Raw genomic sequence first — 17,855 nt, 5'->3', positions numbered from 1 at the left:
GCTTTTGAGGAAAGCCTAGGGACAATGCAAACGTTCATAAATGTGAGGGATTTCTCTGATTAGTCAAAGTAAAAGCCAAACGCGAGGCTCACCAAGGTCACGCGGACCCCCATGGACCACTCGCTCGCTACTACAGGCAGCGAGCGAGCGGCGCACACACTGCGTACTTACTTGCGTGCGCACCACAAATAGGCATGGCTCGGTTGCACTAGGTGTGCTATGTTGCACGTAGGCCTCTACTCGTAGATCGATACAACAACGGGCCCACAAGTGTATCAAGTGGAAGAGGAGCGTAAAAGTGCAAAGGCTACGGAGAGACATAATATCGAGAGATGCGTACCGTAGTGGCGAGGCAATAGCAGAAGCGTTGGGACTACGAGCAACGAGAGAGGAAGCGCTTAGCCGAGGAGCAGCGCCTCGCCATGCAGCACAAACAAGAGTAGCAACGTGTAGCCTAAATACAGTCAAGCGGACGACCGTTGAATAGGCCACCAAGACCAAATGGCGCTGAATGAAGGACCTTGCGGAGCGCACATGTGAACGTTCAAAAGCACTTCGCCGAAGAGGAATCTTGTGGGGCGTGTCGAGTCTGCGACCGCTGCCTCTTGTTCGTATCATATGTCGTCAGGGTGTCGCAGCCCGTCTATGTGGACATCCTGTGAGGGACATCCACTGGACGTATTAGACATCCCTACAATATCCATGTTCCGATAGTGGGTATCCATAGAATGTCACTGTTGTCACTGGGTGTGCCTGGGCCCATCTGTGGCAGGTGTTACACATAAGTGTTTCGTGTCGGGGTCGTAGTTTAGCTTACACTATGTGAAACCTGGATTTTTACACGGTCCGAAATTTCACTGCAATCTTTGACTCACCACTGGTTTAATTTTTTTTTATTGAATGAAAAACGAGCCTTCGAAACCTCTCAACGAACATTGGCGGCAGGCATCAGAGTGCCATAAATACTCTAAAATAATACCTTTTGCAAATCTGTTTAGATACCGTGTAGATGAATGCGTCATGACCTCAGGATACGCTGGCTTGCTCTATTGCTGCTACGGCTGCGACTACCCCAAACGAGTGCCACCAAATGAAACAAACTGCAATTTTTTTTTTTTTTTACGAAGAACATTACCAAATCTCTTCTCACTCATTGCACAGCTAGTCTCGATCTTGGCAACTTTTACATCATGAGGTAGGTAGCATAAGAGGGCTTATAGGCCACTTACCTGTAAAGTTCACATACTACGTGGCGCCTGCCGTTAAAGAGATGTTGCACACAAAGGTCGGCAGAATAAGAGGATAGTCACTCACCAATACTTTTGCAGGATATGTAATCATTCACGTGCACACATTGTCCGTACTCTCATGAGTTCATAGTCGCTTCCATTCACACTTACTGGCACCCACTCGAGATCACGCTCAAGACCGCTCTCACTCACACGCATACTCACATACGCTCACACTTGCCGACAGTCATGTCCATACTATCACTACTCAAACTCACCATTACCGACGTTCAATCATACTTACGTAACCGGCAATCACTTCCTTTCATAACACACCCACTCACGCCTTGTCGCTCAATAATGCTCCATCTGGTCAAGCCTGTGAAATGAGCATGGAGCAATTGTACGTGCTAATATGCCAACATATGGTTCCACATCCTCTACCAATGGCCGTGAATGGCATTGGCTAAGACTCCCAGGGCTAATCATGCACAGACGCGGCCACTGCTAGCAGTTACACAGCACCGTATGGCGGTGCTCCGTGGAACGCAAAAGGTAATGAAGTGGTGGCAATTTACCAAGGACTGAAGCAAGGATGTCCTTTGACTCCATTGTTGTTCACGCTTTATGCTAAGGGTGTAGAAAGACTGGAAAACAGCAAATCAAGGTTTCGTTTATGCTACATGCGTAAAGGACAAATGGTGCAACACAAGCTTCCTAGACTGATGTATACGGACGACATAGTGCTAAAAGCGGACAATAAAAGAGATTTACAGACACTTGTGAACATATGTGGCGGTGCAGCAACAAATCTAAACCTCAAGTTTAGTACAGACAAATCGGGAATTATGATCTTTAATGAAGATACGAGCAATTACGTGGTGTCAATTCAACTGCATGTCATACCCATAGTCAAGCAATATAAATAACTCGGCGTATACATAAACGAAGACTTGCTCAAACGCCCACTAAGACCTGAAAATGAAGGGGAAGTGGAATGCTGCAATAATCAAACAAAGAGCATTGTGGGGCCAAATTAAGTATAAGGTGGTGCGTGGAATCTGGAAAAGTGTAATGGTGCCAGCGCTAGCGTTCGCAAATGCCATACTATGGTTAAAATCAGATATCACGTCTGGATCGGAAGTTGATCAACGATCGGTAGGCCGGTTGGCTTTGGGAGCACAAAGTAAAACCCCAAATGGGGCAGGGCAGGGTGACATGGATTGGGCCTTTTTTTTTTTGAAGTCAGAGGGGCACAGAGCAAAATTAGTTTTGAAGATTCAAGAACATATCTGAAAACAAATGGGCAGCTAAAGTGCACAAGTATCTGCACTTAAAAAGCGTGGACAAACAATGGAGAAAGAGGTCAAGAAAGTTGGCAACCAAGTACAAGGTAACTGAAACTCTAAGTAGACAGCCAGGAGTCATCGGAAAGTGAGAGCGACAGAGACAGTTGAATGGATGCAAGGAATGGAAACAAAAAGGACTATGGAGATTTTCAAGAATGAGAAGAAAGAACTGAGAAGGGAAAGTCTGTACGATAACGCAAAGGGTGGTGCCTTGCTATTTGAGGCTCGAGCCGGTTCCCTAAAGACAAAAACATACCGGAGCAAATATTCTTAAATAGATGAGGCATGTGTATGCTGCAGCAAAAATCCAGAGACCACTCAGCCCATCCTAATGGAATGCTACGAGACTCACCCAGTGAGACCTGTAGGTAAGGTACACCTTCCAGAAGCACTTGGGATTAAAAGTGGATGGAAGCGTCAACCGGTCAGCAGTTGAGATAAGCAAGAGACGTTTAGAGCATTGGTGAAAAAAAAGGAGGGAAGGGATTGATACGACCGAATTTCTTACAGTCATGGCTAGCGGTACAAGGTAGATATTTAAGGGGAAAGAAAGATTAAGGAGATCTATACAAAAATGCTAGGTAAAAGACGTGTTGCACACCTGATTAAGTGAAACAGGCTTGGCGACTATTTTTCCCGTCCCGTTTCGAAGGGGATGCAATTATATTATCATCACCACCACCACCATGGCATTTCATGAAGTCCTGCGGTGTAAGCACAATCAAAGCGGTAGGCGGAGCACCGGCACGTCGTCTGCTACGGTTCCTTCCAAATATTGTGTGCCTGCACGCAACAGTGATAACTCAAAGGTGCGAGTATAAGCAATCGAGATACCAATGTGCGAGGCAGAGGGGAGGAACCATAGGAGATGATGCACCAGGCGCTTTCTCCATCGCTTTGCTTACGTCCACTGACCTCCACGAAAATTGTTCTAGTGGGGATCAGTGATTGCGCATGCCCCACAAGGCTTCGAGAGGCGTCAGTGGTGGCGCTTCATGGAGCGATGCCATGGGCTCTTGTGTTCCCTCTAGCAGTGGCACCGAGCCTGTACTCATACACAAATACCCAAGAAAGTCTATGGGAAGGTGGCCACTGCGGTAGCCTAACGTAAAGCACCGCAAACATAGGTACGTAGTATGTAACATGTGGGTTCAGCTTCAACCTGCAGCAACTTGCCTTTTATATTTTGCATTGAGTGATTATTTCTTCAATTTTATGAAAGAAGCGACAGTTTCATTTGAAAGGCGAAGCACCAAATGCGATAGCAAATTAGTAGACAGCTATATGAAGTAAGGATAGTAGTTTTATCAGCCGTATAAACTTGTAAACATTCGCTTACTAACTACATTAATAAGCATGCATACTCGCACAGGCAATTATGAACACATCTCTCTCGATAACCATGGAAACTCGATTTGAAAACATTGGAGTGAGGAAGCGTGGCAGAAGCAGCGAGCGAGAGGCCACCTCTCGCTTCAACGTGAACTAAGCAGCCAGAACATAGCGTCCACAAAGCTATGAGCTCGTGGCGAATCCAGACTCTGTACTCATCGCAAATCACTTTCAAGATAGCGCCTGCGCAGCCACGCCATACACAGCAGCAACCGGAGTAGAAAGCACCTCAACCCGTCCCTCCCACCGGTGCCTTGCTCGCGACGAAAGATGATGTGCTTCTTCCCCACTTTTCTCCCTTGCGCACACGAGGTTGAACCGCCACCGTCGGGCCGCCGTAGCACGCTTTCACTTGCACACACAGCAAACGGCGCGCGGCGACGATGTTATCACCTTTGGACTTCTTATGGAACATCACAGTGACGACAACGGCAAAAATGCACCTGGACTGTCCATGTATTTGCTATCGCAACAACAGTTATTGCCTTTATGCTTTCCTTGGCCGCCTTGTCTGTTTACTTCATATGTGTAATTACCTTAACTCGGTTAACTCGTTACACGTCATCAAATTCTGGCTCTGTGTTACAATGATCTGCCGTCATCTCCATTTTAGTATCAAATTAAAATATCTTATTTACCAACTTAATTCTTTGCTAAGCATAATCCTTTTGCGTGCTAGGAGCAGGTGTACAGTTTCTAAACATTTTAATATATGGGTCACTAATCATTTAAAGCACAAATCGGATGTAATCATGATTTGCGGTTTTGAAATAGGCGAGCATAACTGCACAACATCTTTTTGTTTATCTTAAAATCTTGTGTTTTTCCAAACTTTTACAAGCTACAGCATCATCGCATCACAAGCAGTCAACAAAGATACACGCAGTTGCTTTTTCACCGGGTCTCAGAGACCCAGAAATTCCCTTTCCACAGCTGCAGCCATCTCTTCATCAACAGACCCAATCGACCCATTCGACCAGTCATCTGTGGACTTTTCACTGTTTGAACGTTCACTGTCCTCCGGCAGTTCACTTCTCGGAAACTTTGGTGGCTGTGATGCCTCATCTTCTGTCAAACATTCGCGCCCTCTTTTCCGGCGCCGTCGCTTGCTCCATCCACGTGGACACTCGCCACCCGAGAGCGACTCGGCAGACGATTCGGTGTCCGAATTATTCCTCGTATCCGCTCCGAGCACGGAAGAGTCTTGGCTCGACTCTTCGTCTTGCACCTTTTCCGCATTTTCCTTGCTCCGTTCTGCGTCGTCATCATCATCATCGTCGTTGCTGCATTCGTCCTCAACTTCGCGATCCATTTCCAGCAGCTGCTCCGACGACATGCTTAGGTACGGGTTCGCCTTCTCATCGAGTTGCGGGTGGTCGTCTTTGCTTGACGATGGTGCGCTGCATTAAAGAGAATAAAGAACACAATTCAGTTAGAGTAGTAGTTCATTACCTCCCCCTCCTCCCGTTTTCCGGGGCTTCCCTGTCTGTCTGCCCTTTGTATGGTCATAAAGAAAATCAAACTTGAACATCTTGATTCCCCTTATTTTCTTCTTGATCATTGCATGGCAACGTTTTGAACCATGGCGGCTTCATGTAAAGGCAGCACACCAGTGTTTATTGACCACTTTCATTACCAAGGTTGAAGGACCTTTCCCAAAATAAGTGTTAAATTAATTCGAAGACAGGGTTGCTTTATTTGACAAGTGCAAACAAGAACTTTCCTAGCACAAGGTCAACTTCATTTGATACAGGACCTTGTCAGTGATCCCCCAGCACAATGCACAGACTATGGAAAACACTCAAACACTATAAAATTATAGCTAGATCTTTTTCTATCTGATTTTCCGGACTTTACCATGAACGCAGTTCCCAAACAGCCCTAACTGAAGCCACGATCGCACCAGTTTTGATTATCTCGCACGTCGTCAATCCGCTTGCAGCCACAGCCACCACCACAACAAAGCTAGGCCTAGCTGCTTCGACATGTGCTACCAAGCTTCCTGCTGTTCCATGCAATATTTTTCACTGAAAGAATTGACCACTGCCAGAAATGGCGCATTTGTCATCCTGCCGATGGCTTCGCAGCGGGAAAAGCATAACAAGAGTCAAGCGCTGCATAATGCCAGTTCCCAAAAGTCAGCTGCGCCGCAATACAGAAGTGTTACTAGGTGAAGAATAGGTGATATATTGCAGTGAAGCATACTAAAATTGGAAGGGGGCCACTGTCATGGGACACATTTTGCATTAATTATACACATGTGTACCCACCGTCTGCTGTGACAGTAAGAGCACTGATACGCCGAATAAGTGTACACTGGCAGAGCTTCAGAGCTATGCTATGTACCTGTGGCGACTTGAGCCCTTGGGGGCAGTAGAAAGCATGCATTTTTTTTCAGAATGCCAGATTTTTCAAACGTTTTCATGGCACCCAGGGAGCCCGTAAAATTGGACGCTGACTATATATCGAACTGATTCCCCACTCCTTTTATTGCGATAGCATTACGTGAACACTCCGAGCGCATTTTTGCCATCGTCGTAGGCTTTGCCGTCACGTCTCGTATAAAGTCCAAGGGCGACAACATCATCACCGCGCGTCGTATGTTGTATGTTCGAGTGAAAGCACGCGAGGGAAGCTGATGATCACGACTCGATCTGGCATGCGTGAACAAAGAAAGCGGAGAGCAAATGCGCTCTGTTCCGTCATGTGAAAGGCCGCGGGAGGCATGGAAGGGAGGGAGAGGCGGCGTTGTGCTTTGGCAGCAACTGCACATTTCGCGACCGGGCGCAAGGGGAACTGACGATTGCGGCTCAATTTCGCCCGCCATATTGACCATTTTCACAGCGATCCCATGGGCGCTGCCATATTTGATCACGTGGTGACGCGCCCATTGCTTGCCTCAACTGCCTCCGTTGTCTCTGTGTTTATAATGGGTTTGCATGATGCCGGGGCGGCTTAGAAAACCTCTGTTTCAGGAGATATCGTAGATGGTGACTGGGTGGACGAAACGAAGCTTTGGCCACAGCTTCAGAGAACAAGCGAGAGTGCTTTTAGAGCTGGTTAAGTATGTCCAAGTGGTGCACGCAGCATATATCGTGCTTGTTCTAAAAATGGGGCCAAGTATGTATTCTAGGCTATCCAAACTTTCCGCTTATGAATTGAATTGGGATTAATGTATTTTGCTCTTCGCTCTTTATTTGGCAAATATTTTGAAGCAGTGATTTCTGACTTCCTCAGTGCGGTCACTATCTGATTATTTTCTTCCTAATCACTCCCGGATGTGCCCACTTCCGATATATTTGTTTTTGCTGCGTGCAAGGCTTGAAACGTAGCCGTTTTAATTGTACCTTGTGATACCTTGTAGCAAAAATGTATTATAACTAGTAGGTTGCTTACTCTTGAGTGTAGTCCATCATTTATTGTGCATATATGCTGCGTATATATTCAAGTGTGTGCCCATCCACTCATTGACACATTTCAATAGAGCAGGCGTAAATTTCTGTGCTAGTTGGGGTAGATCCGTGCTCACTGTGCGCGAAACTTACTATGAGAAGAAGCAGCGCTACTGCCTTTGTCACTGTTTGAAGAGCAGTATTCACCCTTACTCACTCAGGGCTGAAGCACTTCTTTTTGAAGGTTAGCGATACAATGTTCGCAGATGAGCAAATTTCTGTATCCTCACGGAAAGCCGTACATCTCAAAGTGCCGGTAACATGTATGGACAGTTGCAGCAGCAGTCTGCGAACTTAGCCATACAGATTCATTACATTCCTTAACATGCCAGTTACTATTTTTGCAGCCAACCATTCTGCACACATCTTCAATTCACATGAATCAATCCAGCATGACTGCAACACAGTGCGTTAGCGAAAACTCAGTTGCATTTCTGACAGATGATTGCAGCGAAGCAAGTTGGAAGTGGTAGTGACTTCGTATTTGTGCGCTGTCGCTGAGGCTACGTGCCGCGCGCTGCTAAAAGCGCCATCTCATGTCTCTAGAACTGCTCCGCAAAAAGGGTCAATAAGGAGAAAAGTGTGTACACAGCACGAGAGAGAGGGAGGGGATGGCTTCGACTCCGCCAAGTGCGTAGTTTGGACGGTTGCGCGCACAGTATCGCCGCTCTTGCGTTGAAGCAATAGATCACAAGAACATCACTTGGCTCGCTGCTGCTGCCACGCTTGCTCACACCAGCGTTTTGACAGGGAGTGTCCGTGCTCATCGATCGTGACGTGTTCATGTTTGCTTGTGCACGCTGACCCCACGCTTGTTAATTCAGTTAGCAAGCGAATGTTTCCAAGTGTATACGGCCAATAAATCTACTATCCTTACTTCGTATAGCTGTCTATTAATTCGCTATTGCAATCGATGCTTCGGCTTTCGGGTGAAACTGCGCCTTTTTTATTTTGTTGCAGACTAGTTATATGTGGTTTTGACTATACTGTCAAATGAAGCAGCTGAGTAGCGTGTTTGTTTTATTTCTGCCTCTTCATCAATTCGACCAACCAGATAATTCTAACAATTTAGTCTGTCCCATCAAGGTAGGTGTAAGGCCTGTGGCATACTGGCTCAGCGTCCAGCTAGCTCAGCCCTGACACGGTGAGCTAGTACGCAAACGGGCACACTATGTTAGAAGCTGGATACATAGCACCCTGACACACCTTTGAATGGATTTTATCCCAAGGATTACTACTCGGCTTACTGGCTCACTGTAGCCACCTACTAATCTGTTTGTAGCACAGAAGGCCAGTGGAGAAAAGCATGCTGCACAAGAGGAGACCGGCATGAAGGGCAGAACCCCCGAGCAAGCTAGATGGCATCCCCGGTTTACCTCTTCATCTTATGCCTTGACAAAAAATTTCCTGTAAATAAAACTCGTCTGACCAATGTGAACTACTACTGCATCTTTGTTGGACCCCAGCGCTTCGATAGCATGTGGCGGACCAGCACTCACTACTTTGGCTCAAGAGGGTGAAGGCAAGCTAAAGGAGCTATATTTACTGTCAAGTTAAAAAAAGTCGCATAAAAATAAACTAACAAGCAAAACAACAGAGGCTTTTCACAACAGAAAGCATGCAGATATGTGCATTAGTGAGCCAGCTGTGGCTTTCAGTGACAAATAATTCGCTTGATGTAATAGTTCTGCGGAAGCCCGCAAGGTGGAGGGAAGTAATTAATACTATTTATTAAATAATTAACTTTTCTAAACATGTGACCTTTTGCTCTTGCTGCTGTTTGTTTTATGTTCTTTGAATCATTTTGCACATGCTCACTACAGTTAGCTGGGTACATATTGTAACGGACAGCTAAGGGAGTCCAGATACAACTATTTATTGTGGGCTAACTTGTGCCCTGGGAGTAAATAAAAAGCACTGCCGCATTCTAAACGGGAGATCAGGAAGGCCTTCTTCTTCTCTCTCGAGCGTCGCGTCACCTCGTATTCTTCTTGTAGACGCCGACAACGGCCACCTGCGATGCGAGTGCGTGTGGCGAAAACACGTGCCATTATTTCGTCTTTTCCTCCAATACGCCGGTCCTCTTGAGGGGGGCGCACAAACCTACACGCATTGTTTAGATATGTTTCTGCCTTGTATCATTATCCCCCCTCCAAAACGCATCGTCCCGATGCGTAAAGCGACGAAATTGTTCACAAGCTGTTGTCTATACCAAAGTGGTATATGGCTCAGAATAGATGTTTGGTCAAATATTCACTGCCTGTCATAATATGGCTTCAGTCTGACCACATGTACAGTTTCTGTGCAATGCCGGTATCGTGATAAGCTCACTTGTCCTTCTGGCATAACTTCGTAGTTCAGGGGACTGACGTGGCGAAGTACTCGATAAGGGCCGAAATAATGGCGCAAAAGCTTTTCGGACGAACGCGCGTCCGCACGGGAGTCCACACCCGTACTTTGTCGCCTGGTGCATACTCGACTTCCCTTCGCCGCAGGTTGTATTGGTCTGCATCAATGCGCTGCCTTTGTTGAATGCGATGTCACGCCAGCTGACGTGCTTCTTCGGCCTTCTGTGTAAAGTCATTGATGTCAGGGTTCTGTTCTGTACTGTCGCTGACAGGCAGCATTGCATCCAAGGGTGTGGTAACTGTTCGTCCAAAAACAAGTTGGAATGGCGTTACTTGAGTGGTTTCTTGCAATGCGGTATTGTAGGCGAATGTCGCATAGGGTAGGATATTGTCCTATGTACGGTGCTCTAAGTCTACGTAAATTGACAACATATCAGTCAGCGTCCTGTTCAATCGCTCGGTTAGCCCATTTGTTTGAGGGTGATAGGCAGTTGTTTTCCTGTGGCTGGTATGAGTCAGTTTCATAATGGATTGCGTCAAATCAGCTGTGAACGAAGTTCCTCAGTCCGTGATAATAATTGCAGGGGCACCGTGTCATATACTATCTTGGTGACAAAGAATTCAGCCACTTCAATGGCCGTTGCACTGATTAGAGAGGATGTCTCGGCATATCGGGTTAGGTAATCCGTCGCTACTACAATCCAACGTTTCCCTGATGACGATGTCGGAAAGGGACCAAGCAAGTCCATTCCTACTTGTTCGAATGGGGCTCCTGGGGGTTCTATTGGTTGAAGGAGGCCTGCAGGTTTTAATGGAGGCGTTTTGCGTCTTTGGCAATCCCGACATGTTCGTATATAATGCTGTACTGAATTCAGTAGCTTTGGCCAGCAGTACTTAGCATGAATTCGGGCGAATGTTCTGCTCCCTCCGAGGTGTCCTGCTGATGGGTCATCGTGACAGGCTTCTAAGATTTCGGATTGCAAAGCTGAAGGAACAACGAGTAGAAATTTCTCTGTGCTGTGTACAAAATTTCTTTTGTACAGGATGCCATTTTTCATCACATACGATGCCAATCGCCGGCAGAAAACTCGCGGAACATGGACGGGGTGTCCCTCGAGGTGCCTGATGAGTAGAAGCAACTCGGCGCCAGACTGCTGGTGTTTGGCCATCTCAGATGTGGTTACGGCTCCAAGAAACGGAAATTCATGTCCATCTTTCACAGGAGCAGATTCAACCGGCGCACGTGATAAACAATCAGCGTCACTGTGCTTGCGACCTGACTTGTACACGACCGTTATGTCGTATTCCTGCAGCCTCAGACTCCACCTAGCAAGTTGTCCAGAAGGATCTTTCAAGTTTGCAGCCAGCACGGTCTACCGTATAAGTATGGTCGGAATTTTCCTATGGCCCATATTATTGCGAGGCATTCTTTTTCTGTGGCTGAATAGTTGGTTTCAGCCCTCGAAAGAGTGCGGCTAGCATTTGCAATCACTCTTTCCCCTCCGTTTTGCCATTGAACGAGGACGGCACCGAGTCCTAAGTTGCTGGCATCTGTGTGGATGTCTGTTTCCGCTTCCTCATCAAAGTGCGCAAGGACCGGGTGGTTTTGATGTCGCCGTCGCAGCTCATTGAATGCATCTTCTTGTTCACTGTGCCATATGAAAGGCGCATCTTCTTTCGTTAATCGCGTTAACGGCTCAGCAATCTTCGAAAAATTTTTGACGAAAGGCCTGTAGTAGGCACAAAGTCCTAGGAATCGCCTAACGGCCTTTTTGTCGGTTGGTCTAGGAAACTTTTCTACTGCTGCAGTCTTCTCAGGGTCAGGACGGATGCCTTCGGAGCTAATCACATGGCCGAGGAAAAGGAGCTCATGGAAGCCGAGGTGACATTTTTGTGGCTTTACGTCAGCCTTGCTGAACTAATAGCTTTGACCACAATCCTTAGTCGTTCCACATGCTGAGCAAAGGTGGTAGAAAAAATCACAATATCGTCAAGATAAACCAGACAGGACTGCCACTTTAACCCGGAGAGCACAGTGTCCATCATCCGCTGAAAGGTGGCACGTGCGGAACAGAGGCCAAACGGAAGTACCTTGAATTCGTATAGTCTGTCTGGTGTGACGAATGCTCTCTTCTCACGATCCCGTTCGTCCACTTCTATTTGCCAGTATCCGCTTTTGAGGTCGAGAAAGGAAAAGAATTTCGCATCCTGTAGTCTATCGAGGGTGTCGTTGATCCTCGGAAGTGGATAGACATCCTGCTTTGTGACGACGTTTAGCTTCCGATAATCAATGCAGAAGCGCAAAGTCTGATTCTTTTTCTTTACCAGCACCACAGGCGAAGCCAACGGGCTGGTCAATGGTTGAATTATATTGTCTCTAAGCATTTCTTTGACTTGTTTGCTGATGATCTCTATCTCCTTCGGTGACACTCGGTAAGGATGCTGGCAAATAGGCCTCACAGCTTCGTCGACAATGATACGGTATTTGGCGGTGGATGTTCTCTGGACTTTCGATGTCGTTAAGAAACACGAGGCGAATTCTCATACAAGGTTCTCTATTTGCTGCTTCTGGCTCGGTGATAGTGCTGCTTCGATGTTGACGGATGAAAGTATGGAGTCTACATTGTCAGACTCCAGTAGTGCAGCATCAGAAGGGCTCAAATCCGTAATCTGTTCATAATCGTTAAGGCGGGCAATGACGGTTCCCTTCGCAACATGCTGGACTTCATTTCCAAAATTAGTCAGGACGACATTTGAACACCCGTCATGCAGCCGAACAAGACCCCTTGCCATACAGATCCCTTTTAGGAGTAAGAGCCCAGTGTTACTGTCTGCTATTCCTTCATAGTCACTGAATACGGTGCTTCTTACGGCGACAGCTATGCTGGATCTTGGGGGTATCGTGACGTCGTCGTCTATAATCTGAAGCGCATCGAATTGTTCTTCACACTCGAATGTCGCGATGGTGTGCTTCGTTGAGAATGACACACAGGATTCTTGCAAGTTGATAACTACACCATTCGCCTGCAAAAAGTCCATTCTAATAATTAAATCCCTTCAGCATTCTGATAGGACAATGAAACTGGCGATGTATGTAAAGCCGCGTATTCAGATTCGAGAAGTGCACCTGCCCACCGGGTTGATAAGGTGTCCACCGGTGGTTCGAATTTGCGGTCCTCTCCAAGGAGTCAGCATTTTTTTCAGTCTTCTGGCAAGTATTTTACTCATAACGGAATGGTCTGCGCCTGTGTCTACTAAAGCAGTAATTTCGCAGCCGTCTATAAGCACACATAAATCGGAAGCTATGTCACTCTTTTTGCAACTGCTCTCGTGTCCGACGTTATATTTCAGAATCAGCGCTGGAGGCTTTGTTCTTGCGTCGACAGCGGCCTCACCTCCACAGGTCGCCAGTATTAGTTTTCCCGACGTGGGCTTTGGGGGCGTCGCTTTGGGGAGCTTGAGGATGGATGCGGGCTCGGTGATCGATACCTCAGCGACACTGTTGACCGAGGTTGGTGTTGCTGTGAAGTCTGCGGGCTTTGGCGCGTTGACAAATATTCCTGGATCTCGAAAGGGCGTTCACCATTTCTTGGGCAAGGAGCGTTTACGGAAAACCCCTGAAGTCCCGCTCTGCGGTATTCGCACATCCTGTAGAGATGACCAGCTTCGCCGCAGTGGTCGCACAGCGGGATTCTATCAGGAGTGCGCCATATGTCAGCCTTCCGGAATCTCGTCTCCGGCGGAGACGGCAAGAACCGAGGTTCGGGTGCATGCGCAGTTGCTGCGATGAAAGTACGTCCTGGAGATCCTCTGAGTACCTCGGCGTACAATATCGTCAGCCATGCCGGTGACGACGCTTGCGGCTGTGCTGGCAGGTGCTGTTGGTGGACTGCTCGTCTCACTTCTTCGCGAACCACTTCTGCTAACGAAGAGACCGCTGTGGGGCTGTTGTTCAGCTGTTGCCTCTGGAGCTCTTCTCGAACCACAGATCTTACGAGTTCTCGTAAGACCTCGATGCTGTTCCTGAACATTGCCGACAGTGCATCCATAGAGGCGACGTTCATATCGCGGTTGTAGAGTCTCGCACGCTGTTGAAGAGTCCTTTCCATAGTTGTCGCCTCGGAGCGGAATTTGGCAACGGTGCGTGAAGGGCTGCGAACCAAATCAGCAAAAAGTTCCTGCTTCACACCGTGCATCAGGTGCAGAAGCTTCTTGTCCTCGCTCATGCTCGGGTCGGCCCGGCGGAATAAGCGGGACATATCTTCAAAATATGTTGCCATGCTTTCGTTGTTTCGCTGGCTTCTTGCTTGCCAGCTCTATCCTGGCGGTCTGTGCTCGGATACGTGGCCAACAGCTCTCGGATATGTGGCCAACAGCTCTCGTCGGAAGTCATCCCACGACCGGAGGACAGCTTCGTGGTTTTCAAACCACGTTTGCGCACAGGCTTGCAACACGAAGTAAACATTGCGGAGCTTCCGGTTTTCATCCCATCCACTGTAGTCAGCGACGTGCTCGAAGCCTTCCAACCAGTCCTCGGCGTCTTCGAAGGTGTCGCCGTGAAAAGGCTCGGACGTTCGCGACTGATCAACAATGATGCAGGTTGAGGCTGTCTGTGATATCATTTCAGTATTGTCTACTGCTGCTATTATAGTCTTCTCCGACAAAAGTGGAAACTCAGGCGGCTCACCACGTAGGCGACGGCTCGTGCGCTGGTGGACAGGCATAAGGTCGTTGGGTCTGAGATGGCGTGGTTCCAGGCTGCTTCCTCCAACTCGAATTGGGCTGGAAATCATTACCCCGCACCTCCACCAGAATTCTAACGGACAGTTAAGGAAGTCCAGATACAACTATTTATTGTGGGCTAACTTGTGCCCTGGGGGTAAATAAAAAGCGCTGCCGCGTTCTAAACGGGAGATCAGGAAGGCCTTCTTATCTCTCGAGCATCGCGTCACCTCTTCTTCTTGTAGACGCCGACAACGGCCACCTATGATGCGAGTGCGTGCGGCGAAAACACGTGCCATTATTTCGTCTTTTCCTCTGATACGCCGTTGTCCTCTTGAGGGGGCGCACGAACCTGCGCACATTGTTTAAGTATGTTTCTGCCTTGTATCAATATTTACCGGTTTTTCTAGAACTGCCATATTTTACAGACTATAGAAGATTAATAGTTGAAATTATGCGGTACTGAAAAATTTGTAGGCACAGTGTGAAATTTTTTTAAGCATGCCCTGAACCTTATAAAATAAAATTGTATGTAATCTGCACCTATAGATAGTCTGCATATGTACATGAAAAGTAGACGAATGCATCGGGCATTTCGTGAGAAAGTGTACAAGTGGACTGTTGATTCTTGGCACGCCATCCCATCTCAAGTTATTGTCAACGGTTTAACAAAAGGTAGACGAAAACTCCTCTAACAGAGATGTCAGGTTCTGAATGCGATGAAGACATGGATGAGGCGTTCGATGAATCCGACACGTTTGACTTGTTTCACTCCGACTGCCTTGACGAGAGTCCTTTACTATACGCGGCCTAATAAGGGGCCCAGACTTTTACAAGTTGAAAAAAAAAAAAAGAATCTTTGTTTCTCTACTGTATACTGATTCATACCTGCGGACTATACAGCAGGTGTGGAATATCCAAAGAGAAGTTTTTATTTTAGACCCAAAGGTCCCTTGGACTGACTATACACTGGAAAAATATGGTACACTGCGTTATGAGTTAATGCTTGTTCGTAAATTTCCTGTGTTCTTTGTCCTTTGTGCGTGCTTCACTTTAAGCAAGAATAACTACCAACTCACCCAACTTTCACTCCTTTGTAACAAAATTCAACTGTATACAGTAAAAGCTTGTTACTAAAACCACAGATTAACACTTTTTTAGAATAGTGAAAGTTTAAAATATCCCCAGCCAAAAGGTTATTGTTTTAATAAAAAAATATTTCAGTACTATACTATTAATTCTAAAACACTGAATATTCCAAATAACCAAAATTTTATGTTGTATCTATTACTCGCATATCAAAATATTGAATTTGTACCACGAAATATCCTGCACATTTGCAACTTAAGAAACTGAAAAATTAGGCGTGCCACCATGTTAGCAGGTATTCCTGGATGGCTCTGGTCACAAATCCCCACCAGCTCTATTGTGATTGCCCGCAGTAATGGTTACCCATCAAAATATAAATACACAAATTGGTGCTGTCGGCACAGCATCAAAGTGAATTGCGATGTTCTCTGAAGCCATGGGATCATCATCTAACCCATTTCATTGTTCCAAATCGGGACAATCAAGAAGGATTCAGAACAATCACCGGCGAAAGGAAGGTTTGCTATGAATGCCACCTGGCCCCGAGATCAATCAGCAAGTTGGCAAATAACACAAAGAAAGCATTAAAATTTGTGGATCTTTCCAAGTTTCGGTAACATTTGGTGATGGTGCACAGTGGCACAGTTTGTACAGTAGGATCTTGTTGATACGATCCTGTTTTGTATGATTTCCCAATGCCAACAGCAGTAGATGCCCACCCATGTCGTGAAAATGCCGGAATGCACTCAGACTCCTCTCCTGTCACCAGCCAATCTCCATGCTAGTTGACACTTGTCACATTCATTGCTATTGCCACCAACCCCACTGCGACAAGCACCTTCATCTATCTGCTTTACAGCGTGTGTAGCATAGTGGCGTTCGAAGCATACTGCGTATCCTAGTAGGTGATCAGTGAAATGCGCAGCTGTTCCCTGTTGTAGGCAACTTGAAGAGAGCGTGACGTTGTGCGCTGGCAGCAACGTATACAGCCGTTGCCCACCAACTCGATTTTGTTTCAGCTTCCCGTCACCACCTTAACACACTACACAACAGCAAAACAACAAAGTGTGACTAAGGCTGCTTGGGCCCCGCCGACTCAATGCACGCAGGTGCAACGATTTTCGTCGAGTGGGCACGTCAAAACTTTCCGCCAAAACGTGCCAATCAATGACGCTGCCGATGTAGGCTCAATTCGAACAGCGAAAGTGTAAGCTTGTAGAAGCCACAAAAACAACATGCGTCTTTTTGGAACAGCCCACGTCAGCGTCTCGTGCTGCAATAATGACTACCTACAATGCTTTGCGTTACGTAGATATCAACTACACTTGAGTCTGACAATTTCTTAGTGACTTCGAATAATGTGTTTTCCCAGTTGCAGTCAATCCCAGATATATCAAACTCAGATACACAGAATTATTGTCTATATCAAACAGTTGTAAAATCCCCTTGAACAACTGATGCAAAAGAACAGTCATGTACCAGGCGTACATTTAATTCCTGTTCCCCACCACACTCAATATATCAAACGCTGCGCCACATCACACCCCTGCAAGTGCACTTCTCCTTAGACGTGTGATCCTTTCTCTTTAGAACTGAGGTTAACAGCGCGAATAAAACAAGGACACAAGGAAACAAATACTACAGACAAGCGCTGACTGCCAACCGGAAGTTTATTTGAAATTCACCAGTCATTTATACTTTAATCAGCATAGGCACGCGCACACCCAATCCTTTCTCGCGTTGTCGGAAATATTTAATGCTGATGAATTCGAAATGGCACTGTTTTGGCAGACACTGTCAAACAAGAGATTCAATCTGAAGGACAGTACATGCTATGAAGGAAAAATGGGCAGAGTGCTCTTAATTTTGCTCACTGTGAATACGGATGGCTTCTGCAAACTGCAGTCATTCGTTTTTGGGAAGAGCAGATAGTCACTCTGCTTCAAGAACACAAAAGGCTTTGTGGTACAATACTCATTCTACATGAAAGCGTGGATGACACTTGATCTTAGTTTCACTGAGTGGCACCTGGCATGGGATGCCGAACTGGAGACGCTGTGTCGCCAGAATTGTCTTGTAGACAAGGGCTTTCCTGGAACGGCATTTTAGGATTCCGCAAGTGGCCAAAATAGATTTCATCCCAACCTACACCTAGATGGATCTTTACATTACACTTTCGATTTAGCAAAATCACCGTACGACACATCTGCACTTTGAGGAAATACCATTGCGGCAGTGGCGCGCAACACCCATTGCTGTGCAATTTGCGGGTCT

The 17,855-nt window shown here is 46.6% G+C and overlaps 1 protein-coding gene across 2 annotated transcripts in view; it reads right to left on the bottom strand.

Moving 5' to 3' along the window:
- Positions 1-4,755: 4,755 nt before the first annotated feature.
- LOC142568150 (RNA polymerase II subunit A C-terminal domain phosphatase-like) overlaps positions 4,756-17,855 on the bottom strand; it is a 91,299-nt gene continuing 78,199 nt past the window's right edge. For both annotated transcript variants that reach the window (XM_075678227.1, XM_075678228.1), the window contains one exon: positions 4,756-5,370. In XM_075678227.1, coding sequence (XP_075534342.1) covers positions 4,875-5,370 — 496 coding nt within the window. In that variant the 3' untranslated portion in view covers positions 4,756-4,874. The remainder of the gene's footprint in view (positions 5,371-17,855) is intronic.

This window comes from Dermacentor variabilis, unplaced genomic scaffold, assembly GCF_050947875.1.
Source record: "Dermacentor variabilis isolate Ectoservices unplaced genomic scaffold, ASM5094787v1 scaffold_17, whole genome shotgun sequence".
NCBI lineage: Eukaryota > Metazoa > Arthropoda > Arachnida > Ixodida > Ixodidae > Dermacentor > Dermacentor variabilis.
This window is presented reverse-complemented; position numbering and strand designations above follow the sequence as displayed.